The 25,576-nt window shown below is 48.1% G+C and overlaps 1 protein-coding gene across 1 annotated transcript in view; it reads left to right on the top strand.

Moving 5' to 3' along the window:
• PLPP3 (phospholipid phosphatase 3) overlaps positions 1-22,691 on the top strand; it is a 44,556-nt gene extending 21,865 nt beyond the window's left edge. The window contains exons 2-6 of the mRNA XM_053985764.1: positions 2,722-2,879; positions 8,089-8,372; positions 9,411-9,468; positions 16,385-16,561; positions 20,857-22,691. Coding sequence (XP_053841739.1) covers positions 2,722-2,879; positions 8,089-8,372; positions 9,411-9,468; positions 16,385-16,561; positions 20,857-20,982 — 803 coding nt within the window. The 3' untranslated portion in view covers positions 20,983-22,691. The remainder of the gene's footprint in view (positions 1-2,721; positions 2,880-8,088; positions 8,373-9,410; positions 9,469-16,384; positions 16,562-20,856) is intronic.
• The last annotated feature ends 2,885 nt before the right edge of the window (positions 22,692-25,576 follow it).

The raw sequence follows: 25,576 nt of genomic DNA, 5'->3' as shown, positions 1-25,576 counted from the left end.
AGCATAATTTATTGTTTGCCATGGGCTGGGGTCTTCCATTCCTTGGGTGAAAAAGCAGCCTCTCACCCAGCCCTCAAAATCAAAGGCATGTTATGTCTTCTAAGTAATATTCACTCAGTTATAGGGAGTGTGTTTATGTTTCTCATGTAAAAAAAAAGGGGAGGGAAGGGAAAAAGAAAAAAAAGGGAATCTGAGGTTAGTGTTTTGCTGGAAAAATATCAAGACTTGATTGGCAATATCCCACTAAACCACAAGTTAGTAGGAGAGAAAACAAACCCATTGGATTTTCCAAGCTATGCCTATGTGCTTTATGAAAATGTGTCCCATATAGGTCACTTATGCTCTTATTATAGCTGTGGCAAGTGTACATATAATTGAAACACGGAAATACTACCCCATGCTGCTCAATGAATGAAGGAGAAACAAATCTTTATTATTCCTGGGTTCACAGAATATATAGGAAATCTATCGTCTCTCTCTTTTTTTTTTTTTAATGTATTTTTTTTAATTTCTTTTTTTTTTTTTTAGGGCCGGTTTTAGCTTTCAGATGTATTTTATTGTCTGTGGGAACATGTGTTTTACAGACCTGTCATGTGAAAGCCATTAGCAAGAGGAACTGGAGGAATAACAATGAGCCACGTAACCGTGGTGTGTCTACTCCCCGAGTTCAACCCCGTGCCGCCGCTCCGCGCGCGCGCGAAACCGGATCGCGCCCGGCGACCTTAGCGCTTCTCCCCTGCCATTCCTCACCGGGAAACCTAAGGATTTTTTTTAAGTGGCCCATTAAAACGGGATTGCTGGCATCACGGGCAGGCTTCTGGGGCCAAGCTGGCTGGGCATCAAAACGGTTAAATCGTGGAATGAAGATCAGCTGGATTCACACGAGATGTCCGGTTTTATTTACCAAATCTGAGCCGGGCGGGCGGTTCTGGAGCTGTTCCTCGCTGGTTCACACATGTGGTGGAAACTGTCCTGCCTTGCCAAGCAACTCGGGGCCCAGAACTTGCAATTAACCCATTTTCAGAGTTTTTCAGAGGATCTGAAAGGGGCCCTGAGCAGTGGCCTAGACCACTACTGAGTACCTGAAAATTTCGCTTCAGTATGTGTTGTCCCTGCTCACAGGCGATGGAGTTTTTTCTTAAGACTGACAAAACCCTGTAGTAATCCTGGCTTAGGCTAACCCATTAACATATAGGAAAAGCAGCCAAAGTGGATTGCGCAAAGTGAAATCCAGAGAGTGGTCCATGTGGAGAACATGGGGAACATTATTTTGGTGACACTTCTGAGCAACATGCACGGTGCCCTTGCTAATCACATCTAGCAGATGGTGTTCACTGCAAATGTACTGTGGGCAGCTTTGGGTCAGACCCAACAGCGCTTCATTTTTTATTTATTATTTTTATTCGTTTTAGAAGGAAAAACCCTCTGATGTCTTTGACTGCTAGCTGTGTAAACAAACCCACAGATACTTAAGCAAGTTAGTGGTCGGCAAGTATTCCCTAATGCCTTCTGTAGGATCTGGGTGTGAGACCTGTTGTCTTGGCCCAAGGACAGCTAGAACCACTGTGCATTTGTTTTTCCCCTTACCTGGGTTTCGCTCTGCAAGTGGGAGGAGGGTTTCCTGTACCTTGTGGCTTGTGATTTACTCTGAACATGGGTTTCAGGGAATTTGGGGCTTGGTTCTGTGGGGACGTAGTGCTCCTCTCGATGATGGGCTTAACAGCAAAGATGGATGGGGAAACTGAGGCAAAGGGAAGGAGGGTGCCCTGCCCGAGGTGACACTGTGGTTGGGAAACACCCTTCTAGGTGTTGTTGAGGCAGTGCTGTATTTGTCTGAAAAACTTGAAAAAAAATGGAGTTACGGGTGTGCCACAATTCCCAGGTGTGCCCCCCATACTGTGTGTCCTGACCCATGGTCTTGAGCAGATCTGCTCCCTGACTGGTGCAAAGATCCAGCCAAGCTTTACAGACACAGGAATCCTGCTCAGAGGGTTATTTAAGTACTTCAGATAGTATTTAAACCCCAGATTTCACGTGGCTTTATTGTGATCTAATGGCTCTGATGGGAGTTCATCGGCTTTTGTGGATGCTCTGGTCCTTACTCTGGACACCTTGGATGGGTGTCCCACAGCTGCCCAAAGCACATGGTTGGTGCATTAGTAGGTACAAACACTCACAGAAAACTGTGAATACACCCTGTAAATACAAAGAGGAGTGAGCCAAGGAAGGCTTCAAAGGCAGGGAAGTGATGGGGATGGAGAGTAGATGGCCGGGTAGGGGAGAAGCCCTGCAGATATTCGATCCTGCCGTGTTTGTTTGCACAGCTCCGGGCTGCTCTGCCCGGCACGCTCGGAGGAGCATCGGGCCCTCCCCGGAGAAAAGTGCCAGATTGGTTTTCATGGCCTTTTGCAGAGGGATTGCTCCAGGGGTCTGTTCCTGTAAGTTAATATTTGCAGCGCACAGGGCTTAACTGGAACCAGGCTGCGCAGACATCTGATAACCATAACACAGGAGATGCTTTTTCCCTGCAAGACCAGCTTGGAAAAACAAATCCCAATGCTATTCTCTTTGGAAAGATAGCGATATGGAAAGAAAAGCACCAGGAATGGTGATGCGTGGTTTGCAAGGGGTCTTGTAGTTGAATCTTGGGGCTTTTTTGTGAGCTGCTTGTTTTTGCCTGCATTGCTGATGGGTTTGGTTGTTGTCTCCCCTTCTTTGTAGCCGGGTTGCCCTTCCTCATCATCGAGACAAGCACAATCCAACCCTACCAGAGGGGCTTCTACTGCGACGACGACAGCATCAGGTACCCGCAGAAGAACGTGGAAACCATCAACGACGCGGTGCTGTGTGCTGCGGGCATCCTCATCGCCATCCTCGCCGTAAGTCCCACCTTCAGAACCTCCTCCTCTGTCCTGAGGGGGGTTTTTTGGCACCTCTTTGTCCTGCTAATGCAGGTATCTGCCCGGTGCACATCTCCTCTGCCATTGTGACTGTTTGACTTTTGTAAGCGTGGAGTTGCAAACATTTACAAATGAAAGCTTGTAATGAGAGGAATGAGATTACTCTTGAAGGCTGTAAACAGGCCCAAAGCTGTTTGGGCAAGTCTGTGAGCTTCACAAGAACTTTTCCACCCTCCAGTAGGAGTTCAGAGTAAGAGGCAAAAACAGTCGAGTGTCAGTAAAGACTTGGCGTGGTTTGTCCCTATTCAAATAACTCATGGTATTTGACTATTTTATAAGGTTTAAAAAACAAAGAAAGGATATATCTTTTCAGCTAGCCAGTGCCTGGAAAATTTAACAGGTTAGTATTAGGTTTTTAAGAGATTGCATATTACAGCCGTTTTTAAAAGACAATTAAAACCTTCCATGGGGAGCATATTCCCAGAGTCCTCCCTGTAAAATGTAGTTAATGTCCCACCTTCCCAATGCCTCTTCATTTTCCTTCTGCCAGTTTTTCTAGAGCTATGTGAGGAAATGATTGCATGGCAAGAGGAAATTCTATGTGAGGAAATGATTGCATGGCAAGAGCTTTATTTGTCAGCCAAAAAGCTGAACTCAGCCCAAAAAAACCTTGAGCCTCCTGATGCCCACGTGTGCCTGGTCTGGGGCAGAAGACAAGAGATGTCTCCAGGTTGTTGCTTAAACACTTTCAGCTCAGATGAAATTCCCCTATGAAAAGTACCTACATTTTCCTTCTCACCTGCTGCCAGAACAGCTCAGGTGGTTTCCCAGAAGTGCCACCTTCCTCTTGCTCCAGCTGGGAGGGATGGAGGTGGAGAGGTCAGGAGCACTTGTTCTCCTTTCACCTTTGCTTTCATGGAATGTCATGGGCAATAGATATTTTAGGATGGCACAGAGTCTGCTTTGGTAATACCCCGTCCTCAGCCTTGTGTGATGTAAATATCTCCATCATTTCCTCATCTCTCCATCATTCCCTGACATACACACACTCAGCAAAGCAGGTCCCCAAAATTGCCCTGTCCCTCTGCCCCCTCCTTCCCCAAAACAAGCCCAAAAGGTGCCAGGCCCCCAGTTCTATAAACACAGCAGAATTTCACCCTGCAGGTGAATGACCCCTGAGTGTGGAAAAGCCATAAAAATGAAATGAAAAAGCCTCTCATTTTCGCATTACTGCCGGAGCTATCGGCACGCCAGCTCCATGCAGAGTGTGCTTCTGATCCCTAATGAGGCAGTGGCAAATACAGGAGTTGGAACAGAAACTGGAAACATAATCAGCTGCCTGTGTGATCCATCAACTCTCTACCACGAAATAGCAGGTCAATTAAAAGAGAATGAAAATCCCCAAAGAATTGGATGTTTCTGCCCTGGTTTCACTGTGCCCACAACAAATGTAACTTAATAAGGTAAATTCAAAAGCTCAGTTATTTGCTGTTGAGTGACACAAATGGCTAACGAGGAACTGAAGCAACAGATTTCTTTGCTATGGCAGCCTGCATGGAAAATTCAAGTCAGCCTGACCTCCTTTTTCAGATGTAACCCAGATACCAGAATTACTGTAGCATAATAGGAATTCCTTCCAAATCCACAGAGCACTGAGCGCGCTCCTTTCGCTCACATCGTTTGCCTTTGGAAGGCAGGGCAGTGGTCATGAGCACTTCCAGGGAGCTGCCTTTTGGGATGGAGCAGCCAAAATTTCACGCCCTCGCTTCACGTGGCGTCACACGCAGTCTAGCCTGGGGTAAAAAGGTCCAGGTCATGTTTTAAGTGGCTTGAGGACACCCAGAGAGTTTGTTAAGTAAACGGCAGAGGCGAGCCCTTTGCTTCCTTCAGGATGGGAGAGGACATGCATTTGGTTTTAATATCTGTGTACTTCCTGACTTCAGGCAAATTTCCATGCAGATGACACTGGAGAGGCTCGTGCCCCTGGGCTGTGCACTCTCACCTCTCTCCTGACTGCTCTTCGTGCTAGAACGTGGTTGATGTGATGTTGGTGGTCCCTCAGATGGTGGGAAGGGGAAGGTGACACTCCTGAGCTTTGTAGGGGTACCAGTGCTGTGGTACCGTGTCCCCACACCTGATAGGTCTTGAAGGCCTATGAAAAATTCCTAATTAAAATAATTTTCTAGGTGATTTAAATGACACACCTGGATTAGCTGGCTGTTTTACAGTTGAAGGTGATACGCTGCAATGTGATTAGCACAGAGAATGTTACACCAAAAGCAAGTGGCTAGAAAAGCTCTAAAAGTCATTACAGGCTAATTGGATTGCTGGTGATACCTTATAATAGCAATAAAATAATGAACTTGACAACTGAAAGTCTGCAAAAAGCATTCACAGACGGAAAAGTTTGATGTTGTCTTCTCTCTAGTGGCCAGCTTTTTTAAATATGCGTGCCAGGGAATTGTGCCCATCACCTGGGAATGGCACATGTCCCATGTGGATGGCTCGCCAGGAGTGCAAGGCATGAGAAGAGCTTGATATCTTTAAAACTTGTTTTCTTTTCAGGATGTCCTTCTAGTCTGTGCACATCTGTGCTGCATTAGTTTTTCACCGTCCTGCTTTATCTGGGACAGCACTGCCAAAAAACCAAGTTTACCCAATTTTTAGCTTCTCATTAAGTTGATCCATGGCTTTCACTAACTGGGGAGGGTTCCTGGGTACCCAGCAGCATTTTAGTGAGGGAATGAAGGCTCCAGTTTACAATCAGCTACATGTGTGCAATTACCCAGACCACCAACGGTGAGAGAAAAATATTAATCCCCAGACTTTTGTTGGTCCCTGTTTGAAATGGTCACATGCCTTTCCCCAGGCAAAGAGCCTCAGGTTTGAGTGGATCTGTTTGTGAGTTTGCAGTAATGGCACACCTCCCAGTGTCAGATATCATGCTTAATTTGTCTGGTCTTCCCTCTGTGAAAGCCATGAGTTTTGAGCCTCAGAGCTCCCCTTCTTGTGAATTTAGGCTTTTGGGAGTGGACCTGCCCTCGTGCAGGAGCCTTGGTGTCCATCCAGGACAACCTCCTTCTGCAGGCCTCATTCCAGTCGATTTCCTGGCTGGCAGCTTGTGCTAGAAAGTGGTTCAAAATGGAGATAAACCATGGTCTTTGGAGACTGTGAGGATTAAAATGATGCAGCTCCCTAAACAAGCCTTGGTCACTACCAGATTTCCAAGAGGAAATCTCAGCTGTGACGTGTAAACCCCAAATGATGGTGCAGCCACTCAAAGAATTTCTGTGCATGGTAGCAGAGCCTGCTCTAGCTTGGCATTTATTTTCTGTTATTACAGTTGTATCTTTCTTTGATAAAGTCTGCTTAGCTGCAATTTCAGCTGCCTTAGGTCAACCTTTGTTTTTTCAAGCCCGGGTACGAGTGAGTTCAAACAATGATACAGCTTCAACTCTTCTTAGTCTAATTGCCATACTTTTCCAGTTTATTAGTTTCCAAAGGTTGTGCCAAGCTTTTAAAAAAGGTAGGCAGGGGAGCCTCGTCTCCTGCTTATGGCTGGCAGGCTGCCACGCCAGGAGGAATATTGCTGGCTGCTCCAGAAAGGGATTAACATGAAGGCATTTTTCTTGACAGTTAATTTTACGTATCACAGTCCCCGTGACTACAGAGATGCAGGGACAAGGGGGCATCCAGAAAAAAAAAAACAAAAACAACCCACATAAGCTCTGCCTCGATTTATTACTCAGGTATAAAAACATTTAGAGTAATGAATGAAATCCTAAAGCTGTAAATCTGGAGCTTAAAATTTAGGTGTGTAGCATGACGGAAGAACAATTTAAATCTTTGGCTCTCTGGGAGAGGTGAGACATTTGGACTTCATTTCACAGCCTGATTTTCATTAACCTGCCTCTTAAGAGTCATGAGTGTCAGAAGTTGGATCCTCTGCTCCCTGACAGTGATTTATGGCGATATTGTCAAACCTCAGCACCCCTGACACAAGAAAAACATAATCTGCTGCCATGTGATGGCAAGACCCCTTGAAATGCCCCAGAATAGCTGGACTTTTTGGAGGCCTTGAGAGGTCTGAATTAGGTCTGCTGACAACAAGTTTTGGGGCAGAATCTAAAGAATTTGGGGCTTTCTGTTTCTTTCCTTGTTGTGTTAATGATTTCAAGAGAGGAAGATAAGCAGGATGTGGGTTTATTTTCCTCCAAAATCAGTTTGATAAGAGGGTAGTGGGTCTGGCTCTCCTTCCCAACACACACTAATCCTTTATCTGGTTGATGTCAATTTTCTTTTCTCACTATGGTGGGGTGTTACTTCACTTCTGTAAAGATACGCCAATGTGCTAACCCAAAATTTACTCTTTTGTTTTGTTTATTGGATTTTTCCATAAACAACATGCCAGGCACTGGGAGGGACAAAGGGAAGGGTGGAGAGACATTGGGCCATGGCTTCTCCTTCTTCACTCCAGAAGCAGATTCCTGGTTTGAGATCCCAGAGCTGTCTCAGCCCTGCATTCACACCCAGCCCTGCTTTTGCCTGTTGGACCCCTGGATGCTGAGAATTTTAAACTTTCTGTGCTGAAAGGCACAGACCCACAAGAGAATACTGTATTTGACCTGAGGCTGTGGAGAAGGCTTCTAAAATTGAACGATAGAACTGGGATTACGGGTGTGTAGTTTGAATAGGAGTGTGTAATATCACAGGGTGGAAAACTTAAGAGTTTAAGGTTTCAGAATATAGCAATATATATGGGGCAAGATGGAGGTTATAGGGTGGTGGCTGGTCTTTCTTCTTCACCTTTTTTCACCTTCTTCAAGGGTTTGGGTGTTGTTTTGTAATTGGACAGAAAAGTCCGCATTGCAGGACATGAGGGATTGGTTATTGGGTTAAAAGTAAAAACAATCTAGGTGTCATTTCTTAATTGGATAGTTTAGCCCTAAAAGACCTTGTAGAGAAAGATAGTTAGCCACGTTGTAGCTTGTTAGTAGAATGCTGTAGAACTCAGGACTTGTAAGACTGTAATATAGATAAGAAATAATACACATTTGAGCCTGAATACAAACTACCATCTCCAGAGCTTCAATCCCAGCCTTGGCAGAGGCAGAAAGGAAGTTAAAGAACTGACATTTGCCCAGCGTTTTTCCTGCTCTCTGACCTCTCTGTTGTGCTTGCCTCACAGATTATAACCGGAGAGCTCTACCGCATCCACTACCTGAAGGAGAAGTCCCGCTCCTTCATCCAGAACCCCTACGTGGCAGCTCTCTACAAGCAAGTGGGCTGCTTTGTTTTTGGCTGTGCCATCAGCCAGTCCTTCACAGACATTGCCAAAGTGTCCGTCGGGCGCTTGCGGCCGCATTTCCTGGCGGTTTGTGACTTGGATTTCTCCACCATCAACTGCGCCAAGGGAGTTTACATCCAGAACTACACCTGCAGGGGAAGTGACAGCAGGGTGCAGGAAGCCAGGTGAGAGCCCCTGGCACCAGAGCCAAGGGATGCTGCCACTAAATGTCTCTGATGCTGCCACTAAATGTGTCTGATGCTGCCACTAAATGTGTCTGGGGTTTCTCTGTCTGCAGTAGGAGGATTCGAATCTGAAACTGAGAGTGGGGTTCGTTTGGATATTAGGATGAAATTCTTCCCTGTGAGGGTGGTGAGGCACTGGATGGATTGCCCAGAGAAGCTGTGGATGGATGCCCCATACCTAGAAGGCTGTCTTAGATGGGGATCTAAACAAACTGGTCTAGTGAAAGCTGTCCCTACCCATAGCAGGGGAGTGGAACGAGCTGGTCTTTGATGTCCCTTGCAGCACAAGCCATTCTAGGATTCAATGAAATGCTGCTTTTTCTGCAAAGGCCATAAATCTATTTTCCAGTGGGCAGCAGTTTCCCTTGGGAAGTGTGGCACTCAGCTGAATAATATTTCTTTTCCTTTCTCTTTACTCCTACACTATTGTTTCCCTGAGCTGCTGCTCTCTGTGGGAATTCACCGCCAGAGCTGAGCTCATGGTGAGCAGTCCGAGCTGTCCCGTGTGTCACAGCAGAGCTTCTCCTCAGGAAAGGCTTCACCACATAGGCAGGGCTGCCAATGCCTTCCCTTGGAGCTCTATCACATCCATCAGATGCCCAATTTTGACTTTTCCAGAGGCACATTCCTCATGCTGCAATCAAGCTTCTGGAGAAGTTGCTCTCTTCTAATTTCTTTTGGGTTTCCCGGTTATTTGAGGCAAAATGATGAGTTATTGGGTTATCCTGGAAATAACTGCTGTCCCATGAGTAGGCCAGGAAGGGACAAACAATGCAAGCATCCTGTCCATCCGTTTGCTTTCTGCCTCACCAGCAAGCAGGGCGGATGACAGGGGTTTTAAAAAACCAAAGAACTGGGGGTTGTGAGTCCCTCTGGTCTGGCACCCTCAGATGCCACAGGCGAGTCACCATATTATAGGGAGAATTATGATATTGAGGATTATGCTGGCTGCTTCTGAGCACCTGCTTTGTTTTGCAGGAAGTCCTTCTTCTCCGGGCACGCGTCCTTCTCCCTGTACACCATGCTGTACTTGGTGGTAAGTGACCTCACTGAGCTGATTGATCCCCTGTCTCCCATGCCACATTCCATACCAGCAATGGCAGGATGAGCGTTGCACATGGAAAGTTGGTTGAAAAAGAAGAGTGTGAGCTGTTGGTGGGAGGATCCACCCTCAGTTGCTGTGGTGTTATTTAGGATAGACGCTCCTGGGGTGATAGCTGAGCTGTGTGTGCAGTTTTGGGATGTGGCCAAGGTGGCAATTAAATCCAAATCCTGCTAAATTTGTGGACGGCCTGTGCAATTCTGTTTGCACACTGAGGAGAGTTTGGGGTGAGCCAGAATTTTTCATGGATGGAGGGGCAGGATGTGCTCTCGTGGCCATGTCAGGAGGTGATGCCTGGCTCCGAAATGTGCCAGCGGAGCAGGTGGAGCAGCCTCTGCCCGCCTGGTTCCGGAGGGGAGGGCTGGGACTTGTTTTCCTTTGTCAGTGAGAAATGGCTCTGCCCTTCCTGCGCCTGGGCTGGGGCCGGGGTGGCTGCCAAGGTGCTTCCTGCCAGGACTGCAGGAGGCAGCGCTGCCCACAGGGGCTGGACACACACTCACACGCCCTTCTGGGGGGTGCTCAGAGGGATTTGTGTCTGGTCTTCCTTTTCTGTAAGTCATTTCATTAAAAAATCAAGTTTTGTGTTGCTTTTAAGATTTGTGCTCCTCCCCCATCCCTGGTAATCTCGGACTTGCAAGGAGAGGAACAGCACTGCACTGATAAAAACATGAAACATGAGCTTTTATCTATCAGCAGTGCTCCCCCCATCCTTACCCTCTGGAAAGATAAGTGACCACTGCTCCCTCCTGCCTTCTCAGCCTTGGATCCCCTTCCCTGTGAGCAACTCCTGTAGCTGAATCACTGAGCTTTCCAGGCAGGCAGTTGTGGGCGGCGTATTAAATTCTTTCTTTGTTTTTCCTCTTATTTTGTTCTTGGAAAACTTCTGAATTTCTCCAGCGAACGTTTTGGCCGTTTCCTCCCGGCTGTGTTACAATGAAGAGCTGCCTTGGTGATGCTTCACAGGAGGCTCAGCCCGTCATAAACCTTTCTGAGCTGAGTTTGGAAGCCATCGCTCACACGGGCAGTCATTTATTTCTGGGGAGGTCCGTGGGCAGTCAGATAAGTCAGCCCTGAGATATTTTCAAGCCCAGAATCTGGGAAGAGCAAGGACTGCCAGTCCCTATTAGGATGGTGATGGCTTCTCTACCAGGGGTTGACCCATTCGCTGCAGCTTGCTGGACAAACTTTCTTTTTTCATGTGTTTTCTGAAATTCCAGCACTTTTGGAGCAGGTGAGAAACAAATGGGAATACAGAGCTTGGGGGGCTGGTGGCAGAGACCCCAGAACTTCTGAGTGCGTCCCAAGTTCCCACAGGATGCACAGAAAACCTGCATGGCTCATTTTCCACTGCTGCTTTGCACCAATACCTGCTGCCTGATGTTCTTTCTAACTTTGCAACAGGCTTTAGAAGTGGTGTTTAGCTCCTGTGTGATGCTCCAGAGCACAGAGATGTCTCTGGTCTCTCTTTGCTGCCCTTCCCTATCCCCATATAGGAGCACTTGAGCTGTCAGCACTCAGCAGACTTTGCCCCACACCCCGCAACCCAGGACAACAGGCTGCTCCACTTACCCCACTCTGTGCAGGGGGCATTCCCTTAAAAATTATTCTATTTTTAATTTTCACCTTGTCCCAGAACTGTGATATGGCTGGTAGCAGACTCTGCCTGGCCAGCTGTCCAGTTGCCTTGTGGCTTAAGAAGTCAGGAAAAATTACATCAAGTATTTGGTGATAAATTGAAGGGAGAAAAAGGCAACTTGAGACAAGAGAGGTGAGGCAACAATCTTAAGGCTTTCTTCCACCTAAATGATTCAGTGATTCCAGCTTGTCTAGCAGCAGCACTGCTCTCCATCAGCTCCCTGGTCACTGCCAGAGCCTGACAGAGAAATCTCACAGAAAAAGGGAGGTAGAAAATCTGACACATTGGAGAGGCTGATAATATATAAAAAAAAAAAAAAATACAAGAAAAAAGAGATTATAGTAAGCCAGAGGGATTTTATTTGATGCAAGATAAACCCTGCTGTCTTGCCCACCTCAATGAATGAGTTGGGGTTTTGAAAGCCTGCTTAGAAACGTGCCATCCACCATGCCAGTGCCTGCAGGAGGTGTGTTTGATGGATTTAATCAGGGAACCATCTCAATCAAGACAAAACAGGTGCTCCCCTGTTCCTGGGAAGTGAGGGCTGCGCTGCAGCAGATTGCTGCCTACACTTTGGATACCAGGAGTGTGCCAGGAGCTTCTGCAGAGCTGGGGTACCTGTGGGGCCGAGCGTGTCCTGCAGAGGCCTGGCAGATCAGCCGTGTCCCGAGCGTGCTCCTGATTGAACAATACTTCATATTTCAAGGATAAGTCACTTCCCGTCTTTCCTGGCGTTCCCTGGCTTCACTCGCGGAGCCCATTCTGAACTAAAATGTTTTCAAGTTTGCTTCACCTGGTGGAGACGGGTGCCAGAAGATTCCAGTCAGTCTATTAAAAGATCCATGGATTCCCACGCATCGCACAGGGCTTTGCCTGCAGCGTGGGGCTGGATTTGTCCAGGTATTTGGTGAGCAGTGGGTGAGTGACCACAGCTTCCCCATTTCCTGGCACAGCAGCAGAGCCCTGTGCTGTCCATGGGCTCCTAGTAGGAAAACACTCATAGATGCCAAGCCCTGGAGGGCTTTGAGGGAAAAGTCCCAGGGGAAGGCACTTGCAACACAGGAAAATCCCCTGGGATTTCATTCTAAATGCTGACACTTCAGGGCTAAGTTTCTCGCAGCCTTCTTGTCACCATGAATACTCAATTAACATCAGGCCTTTGTATAAAAAAAAATTAAAAGGGGAAATAACTCTTGGGTAATCCTCTTTGTCCTAATTTTCCTTGCTTTGTTACTCCTTGGCTGAGCGAGCTGTAATACGTATTTATAGCAGGCTGAGGAAAGAGGAGGTATGGAACAGCTTATTCCATGCAGCCCTCTGGAGCTGACCCACACCTCTTTGTTCTGTTTCTGTGGATGTGGGGGAGTCTTTGCAGGGAGCAATGGATGCTTTCCACTCCCTTGGAGCACGTGAGACCATAATGCTGATTTATCTGCAGCATGAAGCTGCCTGAAATGACATGAAGGGTGCAAAAAAGCTACATTTAAATATCAGAAAAGCTGAATTAATATCTCCCTGCCACATTGGCTGATTCTGCATAAAATGCAAGCAAACCTTGTGTATTTAATATGTGTCAGTGGGTGAAGCAGAAGACTTCAGAATGGGTTGTGGTGAATTCTACTGGTGGAAATGGAAACCTGAGATGGTGCTGGGTTTATGTGTCAGGGGAGTGTGAGGCTTCTCCCTGGAGCTCCTTGCTGAAGGGTGGAGAAGGTGCCCTGGTGCAGCTGAGCAGTGATGTGCCCTTGTAAAGGAACCTCTGTGGTGGTTGTGGACTTGGAATTGAGTTTGGTGGTGACCTAAGGAAGTAAATAAAATGGAATTACATCAGAGGCTAAGGCTGAGCTGTGAACTGAGCTGCTGGGGATATTTCTGATGGGTTGTGGGCTGCTGTGCACTCAGCAAAGGCAGGGAAGAGGCAAACAGCACATGCTGAGAGGTCTGTGCCCATCTCCTGTCCTTGCCTTCTGGCCAGCTTAGTGCTGAAAGCCAAATTCTGCATTCCCCAGTCTCCAGCTGGCTTTGTCCAGCCAGGGATGAACAAAGTCATTAGGGTGGGATGAGTTTGGGCTGGAGAGGTTCCGGCCCTGTAGCACTTTGGGTACCACTGTGCTTGCAGATGGGGCTGGAGAAGGAGGTCACTTGGGGTCAGACAGCCAGGAACAAGCCCAGCTGTTTCCCAGAAGGAAACTTCAGGTGTGGCTTGAGAGGTTGATGGAGTCCAGTCCTGTGGAGGGGACGGGATTTCTGGAGAGCAGAAAGCCCCGCGAGGCTGGAGGTGATGCTCTGAGCCTGTGTCCCCTGCCAGCTCCTCCTGGCTTTGCTCAGAGGCTGTGTGTGGCTCTGGGCTGTCCCCACCAGCACTGTGGAAGTCCCCTGGCACAGGAAGAGTGATGTGACATCCCTCAAGGCATCTGCTTTGTGGTAACTCAGCCTCTGCCAGGAGACAGCGGATGGGAACTCCAAGTAACTCCCACTCTGTGTGATCCCATTTCACCCACCCTTGCTCCTCCTGGTGCTCCTGGTTTTCACTGCCCTGTGATGATCTGTGGTGGAAATAACCCTGGTTGTGGTCTTGCTCTTCCACCCCCTCCCGGGAAGGGCTCCATTCCAGCTCCACATTCCCATCCAAATCTGTCAGTCTGTAGCAGGCAGCATTTCAGATTTGCTCCCAGGAGAAAAAAAAAAAAAAAAAAAAAAAAAAACAACAAAAAACCAAAACCAACCAAATGAAAAAAACCCACCAAAACAATAAAAACACCTTCATAAGCAGATTTTTAGATAAATTTCTAGGAACTTCCCATTTCTTGGTAATAGCACTAATTCCTGCATTAGGGAAATTCTGATCCTTTCAGCCCCTAAATTCTAGTTTCACTTCTTGACCTTGCCTTATTAACTGGATTTCTCTTTCATACTGAGGCAAAGTTTGGAGCACCCCAGGTCTTACCTTGAAAGTATTTAGGGGATCCTGGTGTTTGAGAGCAGCTTTTGTAACACTGCATGTTCATAAAAATGCCCGTGGAATATGAGGAGTGCTGTTAAGCTTTTTTTTTTTTTTGTCCTTATGAATGGAGAATAAAGAGCAATTTTTTCCATAGCCTTTATTGTGGCAGCAAAAGGAACTCAGCTGAGCTCCTCACATTGGTGTTGCAGTGTCTGAGGGGCACAGGATAAACCTGTGTGTTTTAGTCCTCCAAGATAGGCAGGTGTGGGTGTGAGTTGGATGCTGGGGACTTGGGGGACACCCAGCACACCCCCTGTGGTGCCACACTGCTTTTTACTCCTTTTCCAGGGCTGAAGATTGCACATGAGGGACACAGTTCAGCCCCAGAAGTGCCTACTTTATTGTGTCTTCAAACTTGTTCCTTGCGTTTTATTGCTAATTTTTAATTGATGCTTTGCTCCCTCACCTCTAGATGACTTTTTTAGTCCAGGCTTGTGGGATAGAAAGATTTGAGGAGATGTCCAGACTGTGCAAAAGTGGCAAATGTCAGATTATACAGGAGCAAATTTCCTTAAGGGATTTGATGGGACAAAGACAGAAGATTAAAATAAGACATCAGGTTTCAAGTCTTCCTGGCAGAACTGAGAGTGATGGTTTATATTTATAATATATAATACTTGGAGCTATTTTTGCTCTGCAGCAGCAGCAGCACACTGGAACCTGAGTTTTGCACTGTCACCTGGGCTGAGTTGAGGCTCTTGAACATGAAAACAGAGTCATGGAATGGTTTGGGATGGAAGGGACTGTGATGTGGGGTGTGGGATGTGCTCCATGGGGCCGTGGCTCTGTTCCCAGGCTCGGGCTGCTTTGCAGCTATATTCCCCAGAATCACCATGTGCATTAGCCAGCACTGAGCTGTTCTGGTGCTGCTCCCTTCCATGTTAATTGGCTAACAATCTGGATAATTTGGAGCATCTGCTCCATTCAGACAAAGTGATGTTTCATTCCTTCTGAAGAGCCCAGTGTGTTTTCTTTCCAAAAAGGGGCAGATACAGTGTTTATGCAACAGCCAAACATACTAAATTAACCAAAATTAAGCTTCCCCCTTATCAGCTTCCCAAATAGTTCTGCTTTTATAGGTCATTTTATGCTTTTATGTTGTCATCAAGTTATTTGTGGTTTCAGGGAACCCAGTGAGAGCTTCATCCCCTTCTATATGAAGGCGATGCAAACTGCTCTGGGTGTGTAAAAGGGATCATAAATGGGGAGTAAACCCCTTTGCAGCCCTCTGATGTAGCAGAGCCCCTTGAAGGACACTGGGTCTGACTCCAGTGCTGCATTTAGGAGCAGGCAGAGCAGAGCTGCGGGGCTGGGCTGCAGGAGCCGAGCAGCCTCTGCCAGGCACTTTCACACCCTTTGAGCCACACTGCTCCCCAAGCCTGGAGGCTGCTGCGGCGTCCCTCCCTTCCCACAGCCTTCCTCCCTGCGCTCATCCACGGCAGGAGTTGCTGTTTTCCTGCCCTCTCTTCCCGCCCAGCTTCCCCGTTCCCACAGGAACCGGCCGTGCCCGGCAGCCGGAGCGGAAACGGGCCCGAGATAGTCACGGCAGGGCTACAATGTCTGCTTGACATCACCACGGCCTCCTCCTCTCGGGCTGAGCAGGGGCTTTGCTTGTCATTCCCACCCAGGGAGGGAATTCCCAGGCCATGCAGCGGGGCAGCTGCTCTCTGTTTCCCTGAAAACCCCGGGGCTCGGGCTGGGAAACACAGTGGGAGCGTTGGAGGGTGGCATTGTGCACATTGTTGGTGGTTGTGGCCATGTCTGGCAGTTCTCAGGATGGCTCTGAAGGTTTAGCATGCTGCATTGACTCTTCTTTTTCCCTCTGAGAGATGGTATGAGTCATAAATACCCCAGTTTGGGACCTTGGTGTTGTCATGTTTAATAATGCTGGGGAGGAATTTCTTTACTGGGATGTTGTGTTTGTGTGGTGGCTGAAGCAGAGCTGGGGTGCAGGGGGTCTCAATCCCCCGCTTCTGGCTCACTGAGGAAGGGCTGTGCCCATCCACCTCTGTCCTCATCCCCTCCATGGGTTAAAATCCCTCCAGAGGCCACACAGGTGCAAGGAGCATCCTTCCTTTTTGTCAGCTTCCCCTCCTTGAGCCACAGGCTGCCCCACAGCCACCCCCACAGAGCGCTTGCTGCTGCATTTTGGGCAAATTTGAGCGAATTAACGCGACCTTTTTTTTGTTTGTTTCCCTCTCTTCCCACAGTTCTATCTGCAGGCCAGATTCACGTGGAAGGGAGCCCGGCTGCTCCGTCCCCTGCTCCAGTTCACCCTGATCATGATGGCGTTTTACACCGGGCTGTCCCGCGTGTCCGACCACAAGCACCACCCCACCGATGTGCTGGCAGGCTTTGCACAGGGAGCCCTGGTGGCTTACTGCGTGGTGAGTGGGGAAAACTGGGCAGCAGCAGTGCTGGGAAGGTCCTGTGGGTACAGCAGGATGATTCCCTGTTGCAGCTGGGCATGTGGTGGGAGGCTCCAAAGGCTTGGTCCAGGCAGCTCGGGGCACTGAAAGATGTTTGGTCAAGGGAGGGTGTTTCCCTCTCCTCCAGAAGCTTTGGCTTCTCCAGCTGTGTTCAGTTAAGCTCCCTAGCAAGGTTTTCCACCAGGAGCTGAGCAGAGAGTCTGGGGTGCTTGGGATTATGGCTCTTCCACACACAATCCTTCCAAAAACTGGTGTCAGTCTGACCAGGGCAGGCTGGCTGATGGCTGATGGATTTTTCAGGGAGCAAAAGGGCTCGTGAGAAAGCGGCCAGCAAAAGCTGTGCCCACTTCTGTTCAGCTGCTGGGCTGGTTCTCATGCCACTTGCTCTCCAAAGGGTGACATGATGCCACAGCCCTCTAACTCGAAGTGACACATGAAGATGTTTTAAGTTGGCAGGATGGGGGGAGAACCAGGTCAGGCAGCTGCCTCAGACAGACACAAAGGAGCTGGGGGCTGTGGTGGTTTCTGTGTCTGTGTGAACTCCCCAAAAGCAAGATTTTAACAGCTCACCACTTTTTGTAGGGGTTTTTGTTGGTTTTTTTTAGGTTTTTTTTTAACTGCTCTAAAAGTAAATCAGTCTTGGGAACAAGAAGTTCACCAATATTACATTTTGCAGGGAGAGAAAATAGGTTATTTATGTACTTCCCACTCATTGATAATATTCCAAAGCCAAAACAAAAATGTCATTGTTGGGACATTTTCATGGAGTATTAGTAACTCTGTGAGCAGTAGCTGTGGGGTTTTGCCTTTGCCTGGTGCCCATGTCCCATGCAGGGCTGACAGCTCCCGAGGGGGAGGTGGGAGAAGTCTTTTTGCTGGGAGGTGGGATAACAGCCACAGTGTGGAAGGGCAGTGGGGACCAGGCAGTCCATCCCTGGGTCCCAGCAGTGGTTCCAGAGGACAATAGCTCTCCGGATGCTTGGGATGGGTGTCCGGATGCTTCCTGGCTGGGACGAGCAGCAGGCCTGGCTGTCCCCTCCCAGCCCTCCGGCAGCTGGGAGCTGTGCTGGGAAGGGGAGGCTGTGGCAGGGCTGGGATAGCTTTCCTGTGTCATAGGAAGCAGCTGCCTGGAGTTTCCCAGGCAGGCTCGGGTTTGCCTGCGAGCCTGGGGCAGCCTGAGCTGCTCTCCCAGCCCGCTGGTGGAAGGGGCAGTTGTGTCCAAACACTTTGCAGGAATGGCTCAGTAACCTGGAACATCTCAGGCTTCAGCTTAGAACTCAGGGCAGGGTTTAAACCCAGCCCTTGTCCTATTCCATCAGCCTGCAGAGAACCAGCTGTTCTCCACAACCTGGCTTTGCTGGTGGGAGTCTTTGCCTAGTAGGGCCTGGCAGACTTCCCTCCATTTTGGGAGGTGGCAGTAAAGGACAGGAGGAAGAGTCATCCCAAAGCACCCTAGAGTTTGCACTGAAGGAGCAGTTCAGCAGCTTTTTGCTGAAATTCCTGGTATATCCTTGGGGTTCTTGGCACTGGCTGCTCTGAAACAGGAGGGAGGGACCTGAAGACTCATCACCTCCCACCCTGGGTGCTCCCAGCCACCCCTTCCCCCAGCAAAGCCTTCAGGGTCCACCCTGGTGATAACCAAGGGCTGTAAAAACACCACAGTTATCAGGCCATAATTTTCAGTAGAAACCAATTGTGGATTTCATCTCCGAAGGCTGCCCGAGCTTAAACCCAGGTCATGCTGCAGCAGACACGTTTGTCTTTCAGTGCCTGAAATAACAAGCAGAAAACATTAATGTCAAGCACTTCCAGCTGATGAAACATTCAGACTTGGAGCCAGGGTGAAATACAACGAGGATTTCTCAAATAGAAATAGTTTTTATGTGCCTTGCAGGCAGCTTGCTGTGTGTTGTGTGGTTTATGTCTCATCTGAGGGAGAGGGAGAAGGGGAGATGTCAGAAGGACATGCTCCCAGTGTTGCTCTGGTTCGCTCAGAGGAGTTGTTTTAACCTCTCTGTATATGATTAAAAATTGCTTCAATAGGATGAAAAGTAATAGGAATTGTTAAGTGGGAATGTGAGATATTGGCTTAAAATGCTCTCAGTCTTCTCCCATCAAGTTTTCTTTATGGGTGGAGAGCACCTTCTACAGGAAATGGAGCTAATCCAAGTGAAAAACTTAGCACGTTTATTAGTCCTTTTTTGTGTTAAACAGTTCGAGCATTAGGAGGATTTAACACACTTTTAACCCCCAAAGATCATGTTTCATGATTCCTATAAATGTTTATATAACCTCCAGCCATGTTAAAGTGAAATACAGTTTAAAGAGAAATGAAACCCCTTAACCAGTCTTTCAATGAAGCCTGAAAAGCAGCACAGTAAAAGCAAAAGTACCCAGGATGACACTCCACCATAAGTCATTCCTGTCAAAAATAAGGACCAGACTCAAAGCAATCCCCAGATGCTTCTTGCACTCAGCAATCCCCTCCCATAAATTGATTTGTCATGGCTATCTTGGTGCAGAAGCTGGACACCTTTTTGATTGAATCCAGCTCTCAGAGGGTTGACAAACAAGTGAGATGGCACCAGAAATGCACCAAACCAGACAAATGGGGGGGGGGGGGGGGTTTGCAGTTATTAACAGCCCAAAAGAAAACCACTGTCAGAGCAGTTTAACATAGTTTTACACTGGGATGCTGCAGCAAGGGGCCAGACTCCAGCTTGTGATCCTCGGGAGCATCAGCTGGATCCTGTTATTTACCCAAACATACAAAGGCTGCCACTCGGATGCCCTGTAAACAACTTTATCAGCTCTGTTCCACAACCAAACAGCCTGACACCAGCACATACATCAAGAAAATAACTGTTTTGTACATCAGCTCCTTCTCTGCTTTTCCACAAAGCAACACCAGCTCAGCTTCCTTCATCCCTGGTTACAGTTGTAGGAGTAAACTGCTGTGTACAGCAGCTTTGCTGTCTGTGCAGTTTGAGCCTTATCTGCTGTGCTGATAGGGGCTTGCTAAAGTTATTTCCAAGGACAACTCGACCTGTTGCACAAGGCTGTGGGTGGGTAGAAAATGTGGAGATGCAGGTAGGCCAAACCTTTGCTTTCTCCCTGTGTTACCCAGCCTGGAAGTCATAATCTAATATTATTTCTATAAACACCTTGGAATTATTTTTTCCCCTGATTTATCTGGGTGATTAAATGTTGCACTTGAGTAGTGTGAGAGAAAAAAAACAAATGTACTGCTGATTCCTGCAGCCACGTGCTGCTCATCCTGGGATTTCAGCTCATCAAACCCATGGCTTCAGTCCAGATTATTGGGGTTTAAGGCTTTCTGAGATGAGCTGTCAGATTTGGGCTGGCAGGGACAGTCGGTGGCAGGACGGAAGTTTGGGGCTGTGGCGCCAGGTGACAAAATGATGAATCCTTGCCATTTCTTGCTCTATCCAGAGGAGCTGTGCTGTCTGATTCTTTTCCCTTCTGGCACGGGGCTGAGGTTTGGCAAGGGTGAAAGTGCCCCAGTCCTGGAGGACTGATAAGCTTCGTGCTGCTGCCAAAAGAGGATGTGGAAGTTTCCTCCCAGCACTTTGTTTCTTATTGTGTTGCTACCTTCCGAAATTGCCAGGCACTGGCTTTTTCACATCCGGGAGAGGGGTTACATCACGGGATACTTAGGAAGAAGGAGTCAGGAATAGATTCTCCTCTCCTTAGCCCTTGGCTTCCACCAGACCCCAGCTCTGTACTGGTGCCTTGGTGGGGCATGAGGAGCATGGCTCACCATTGACTCACTGCTGATAGCTTCTAACACAGCTTTGACTTGAAAGGTTTTAATTGCCCACCTGATGTCTGTCTGAATGAATTGTTTTACACCGACTCCATCCCTGAAACCACTCAGGATGAGTCAGGCCAGCCCTTTGGAGACCTTTGTTATTTTATTGGAGTGCAGGCCGTGGATCTGTTTCCTGGCTTTTCAACCCATTCAGCAGAGGTCTGGGTGTTGCACTTGGTGATGACGCAGTGAGAAATCAAGTTGTCCTCTCATGTTTTTAGAGTTTTGTGAGGTCTGAGCCTTTTTCTCTGCTGTACAGAAAGGTGGTAGCAGGCGCTTGGGATTTCACAGCTGTTACGGGCAGGCATTCAAAAAGTGCTATTTTTGCAGCTTAAAGATGTGTATATATTCTGTAAACCAACTTTTTGAACAAAGCATCACCCACTGTGGCTAAATTTGCCTTTTCCACTTACTCCTGCAGGTGTTTTACGTCTCAGATCTCTTCAAGCCCAAGACAAAGACTTGCCTGCCTCCACCTCCCATCCGGAAGGAGATCCTTTCACCTGTGGACATCATTGAGAGGAATAATCATCACAACATGGTGTAGAACTTCGAGGAATCAGATGGGTGTTGTATTTTAAACTTTTTTTTTTTTTTTTTTTTTGCAAAAAAAAAAAGTGACTGCTGACAGCAACTACCTGCTGCTCTCAAATCTCATCAGACAGTAGAATGTAGGGAGAGACTTTCTTGCCCGACCAGTAAAGTCTTACTCTGTGGTCTTTTCAACTTGCGACATTTGGATGAAAGGGGTGGTGGTGGTCAACTAAGGCAAAGGCAACAATGAGAAAGGAAAAAAAAAAAAAACCCACACTACACGAAAAGCCGAAGAAACAAAGAGAGGTGCCGGAGTTCTGGATGTGCAATTGGTTTGAGTGTTCATGTTGTAGTGAACGCCAAATTGTTCCTAGCCCAGTGAACACTAAGGGATTTTTGGAAAGCTGGCCATCCTAGATTTTTTTTCTGACGTGAAAATTTCCGATGCCTGCGAGAAAAAAAACCAACTCACGACTAAATTGCATAGCACTACGTATGAGCAACAGCACTGAGTCAAGATCTGGGACTGGTTTGTGAGAGTTGCTTTTTTCTCTTCTCGACCCTAGTTTATTTTTGCCTCCTCTCTTCCATACTGTGACTTAATTTAGAAGAAGCTTGCCCAGTCCAAGGTCTCCGAAGGGTCTCTGTTCTCTCTGCTCACACCACACGCCTTTAACGAGCGGCCCGAGACGCGCGGTGAGGCCGGAGAGCTCCTTCCTCCGCACAGAGAAGCCACATTTCTTCCTCCCCGCTCGCTCCCTGGCGAGGGCTCATCCCACCCGAGCCCCCTGAATGAAAAGAGCATCCTCCACTTCCCAGCCATCCCCTTTTCCCCCAAGGGAAACTCCCAGCAGGTTCCGTGCGCGCCCGCCCGCGGGAGCCGGCGGTTTGCGCCAGGGGAGCGGCGGCTCTGCCGAAGACTCGTTCGCACTACGACCCCGGGGCTGAGTCCCGGGGAAACTTTTATTCTGCAGTTTTGGGACGGGCTGCTGGGCGGCACGTCCCGGCCTGGGTGTCAGTCGGTTTGTGCATCCCCTCCCTCCTCCTCCTCCTCCTCCTCCTGGGGCAGCCCGGGGTGCGCCATGGCAGTACCAGGTCCTGTGCTCCGCTGGGTCACTCCGGTGGGAAATCAGCTGTGCCTCTCTCGGGTGTGATGATGAAATTTTTTTTTTTGCCCAGAAGCCACAGGTGCTTGGTTTGCAGCCCTTCCACGAAGCGCATTTGCAAAGGGATCCCGCAGAACATGCAGAAATGGCCATTTGCACATCCTTCTCACAGAATCCGTCCTATCATTTCAACTTATAGCAAGCTATGATTTTTTTTTTTATATTATAAATATTATATAAATAATGTATAAAACCTTAAAAATTAACTATGTAAAATATTATTTCTGAAACAATTTTAGATATATCCACTATGACTATAAACTGTGTCCTGACCTGTGTTATTTACATTTTGCTGCTTAAAAAAGCATTGAATTAATTTTTTTATAGTCGACTAAAATATTGTAGTTCTGTGGTAGTAATATTTTAATGAAAATAACTACAATTAGAGACATTTGTATAAAAAAACATATTAAATTGTCTGTATTTTTGTAATGTTCCATTTTGTAAAGAGAAGAATATTCAAAGACTTTTGTAGAATACAAAATTGAAGTTTGTATCTGCGAAATTATTGCTGTATAAATGTGCTTTTTAAATAAAAGCTCATAACACAACTAAACATCCCAGTGCAAGCTGCATTCTGTCTTTTGGGTTGCCCTTTCCTTGCAAGAAAAAAAGAGTCCTTGCCCAGTGGGACAATTGGAAGTGTGATGTGGATGTTGGATGGCATTTGGGGATGTGATGGTACAGGAGGGCAGCTGGATAAAAAGGACCAGATGCCATTTTTGATGGGAGTGATGAGAACATCCCACCAGCTCCTCGCTGGGGACACTTGTGGGTTTGCATTGATCTTCTCTTTTCTATGTCCAGTCTTAAAGCAAATCCCATTTTACTGAAGGCATCCCTTTTACTTTAACAATTTTAGGAGCTTTAAAGAAATATTATGGAACTAAAATAAGATCTGAAGGGCCACAGCCTAGCTGCTGGTTGTCCTGGACAGCCCCTGCCTGGGAGGGCTCCCAGCTACGCTCCACACAAACACCTTTCCCATGAAAAGCAGGCACTTGACAGCTGAACCAAAATCTTGCAGGTTGCTGGGTTGCAAATGTAGGTGGGAGGGGAAAGAAGAAAAAAGAAAAAAAATCTCACAACAGCATGTGCTCAGAGAGGCGCATGTGCTCAGCACACAATTATGAGGCAGACTGGATTTTTTTATTATTGTTTTTATTTTTATTATTGTTTTTATTTTTTTATTATTGTTATTTTCCTCCTCCTACAGAGGCAAATGAACTTGTTGGTGGTGACACACGGTCAGAGCCGCGTTTCGACCACTCCTTGAGTGAACCACATCAGCGAGATAACACGGCACAGAAATAATATGCAAGAATGCATGACAGGAAGCAAATACCACATCAAACTGCAAAGAAAGAGCAGGTGGAAATTAAGCCAGCAGAACAGAGCTAGCACTTGCTATTATTATCCTAATTAGGAGTAAAATTTTATTACGCGTGGAAAAACTTCGTAAACCTGCACCTGTCCCAAATGCAAAGGGAGTTTTCATAGTGCCACGTGTGATCCGAGCCTGAGTGTTTGGAGTTTGAGCGTGTTGCAGAGGTGAGACTTCAGCTTCGGGGCAGTGGCTGTGAGGACAGGCTCTTAATGCCCAGTTGCTCTCCCAAATGCATTGCCTGGGTGTAAGTAACCCCCAGAGGAGAAGGAAACACTGCCCCGTGTGCCTGTGGAGCCCTCCATGTGCAGAGCCAGCCCCAGTGCAGCAAGCACCGGGCTGAGAAAAGCGTTTGCTTGCATCTTAACCCCGGCTACGTGGAAAAAGCCAGGAATACAGATGTCTGGGTGAAAGAGGAGGGCTTGGAGAAGGGTCAGAGGGGAAGCGGAACAGGAGGTGATAAGAGCCCAGGCAGGGCGGCGGGGCTGGCGACTCATGGGATCTCACTCAGGATGTGTGGGTCAGCCTGGAGAGAGGGAGAAAAGGCCGTGGACAAACCTATGGAAGGCAACAGGGTTGAACTCTATAATGTGGGGCTGAGCGTCAGCAGTGCCAAGTCCTATTTGTGGATGGTTGAGCGATGGTTGTTTCCTCCTCTGCTTCCTGCCCGCCGCTCCCGTGCTGTCCCATTCCATCCCATCCTGGGGAGGGTAAGGGCAGCTTTGCAAACTGGGTGGAACTTTGCTGGGGCTCACCACTACTCACTGCCTGGGGATTAAGAGCAGTGATCATTTCTGGCAGCATGGGTGGAAAAAGGCAGGGTCCCTGGAGACCTCTGGGCTAGCCAAGCACAGAGGAAGGATCCAGTGCTACAGGAGGAATAAGGAGTGATTTTAAATGAGCATTTCAATGAAACCCCGCAGAGAAGTGAAAGCCAAAGGAGCGCAGTTGTCGGTACCACAAACCATGAGTATGGTGACAGGATGTATCTACTGCCACAGCTTCCTGAGGGGAAGGAAGGAAGAGAAAATAAATATGTGAAATGGAAAAAAACCCAAACCCAAATCCATATGAGCGCTGGGATCCTGAGGCCACCACTTTCTGCAGTGTCTGCAGGTGCAGCTGGAGCTTGCACTTTGCACTGCTGTGCTGCTTGGTCCTTCCTGCTGGGATGCTGAGCAGCCAGGACACTGGGGTTCGCATGCTGCTGCTCTCTGCAGCTCTGCCGAGGAGGCAGACGGGGTGTACAAACCCAGATGCACTCATGCAAACAAGACGTGTTGCTGGAGCCCGGGGCTGGGTGCTGGTTGTGGCCTTTAGTGCTGCAAACACCGGGCTCTGCTCATGCTGATGCTAATCAGGGGCTGCGGAGCACCCAGCTGTCTGCCTTTGATGCTGGGGCCTGGCTGGCAGAGCCTCTCTGCACAAGGGGACGTTCTGGTCAAACCTGTCTTTTTTTTGCACTGAGACCGGTTGAACACGTTTTCAGAGGCAGGGATTCGTGCTTGCACCTGACTGCCATGGGAGCAGGTCTTTTGTTCCAGGGGAAGGGAGGTTTACGCAAGCCCCAGGTCCGGCCGTGTCTGGGTGCACCTAAACAGCTTCACTCAGCAAGAACGCCTTGGCAGCCTGCAGAGGCTGGAGCTGTTGTACTTCTGCTCAATGATTTTCGGATATGAAGCTCTCAATCAAGGGAGGGGGAGGGAGGAGGTTCGCCCCACAAGCAGAGACCTGTTTTTTCTCATGCTCCAAGCCCGCCTTGTTTTGGGTGTCCGAAGGTTTCACCCAGCTCTTCGTAAAGCCGAAACCATCGCTCATCCGTGGAGCCAGGGGATGGGCTGAGGTCCTGCTGCACAGGAGGGCTGGAGTAAAGCCCACATCCATGGCTGGGGTGCAGCACAGCTGTCCCTGGAGCCAGCACCCCACTTCAGCTGCATTTTTCCCCCCATCTTTGCCTTGACACAGCCCATGCCTGCAATCCACCATTCTCCTCTCAAAAGGCAAGCGATTCCTCCCTTGTGTTTACCTTTTCCTCTGGACACCAGATCAGAGGTTCA

The sequence above is a fragment of the Vidua macroura genome, chromosome 9 (genome assembly GCF_024509145.1).
Source record: "Vidua macroura isolate BioBank_ID:100142 chromosome 9, ASM2450914v1, whole genome shotgun sequence".
Classification (NCBI taxonomy): Eukaryota; Metazoa; Chordata; class Aves; order Passeriformes; family Viduidae; genus Vidua; species Vidua macroura.
Note: the sequence above shows the minus strand (reverse complement) of the source record. Positions and strands in the feature narration are given on the sequence as shown.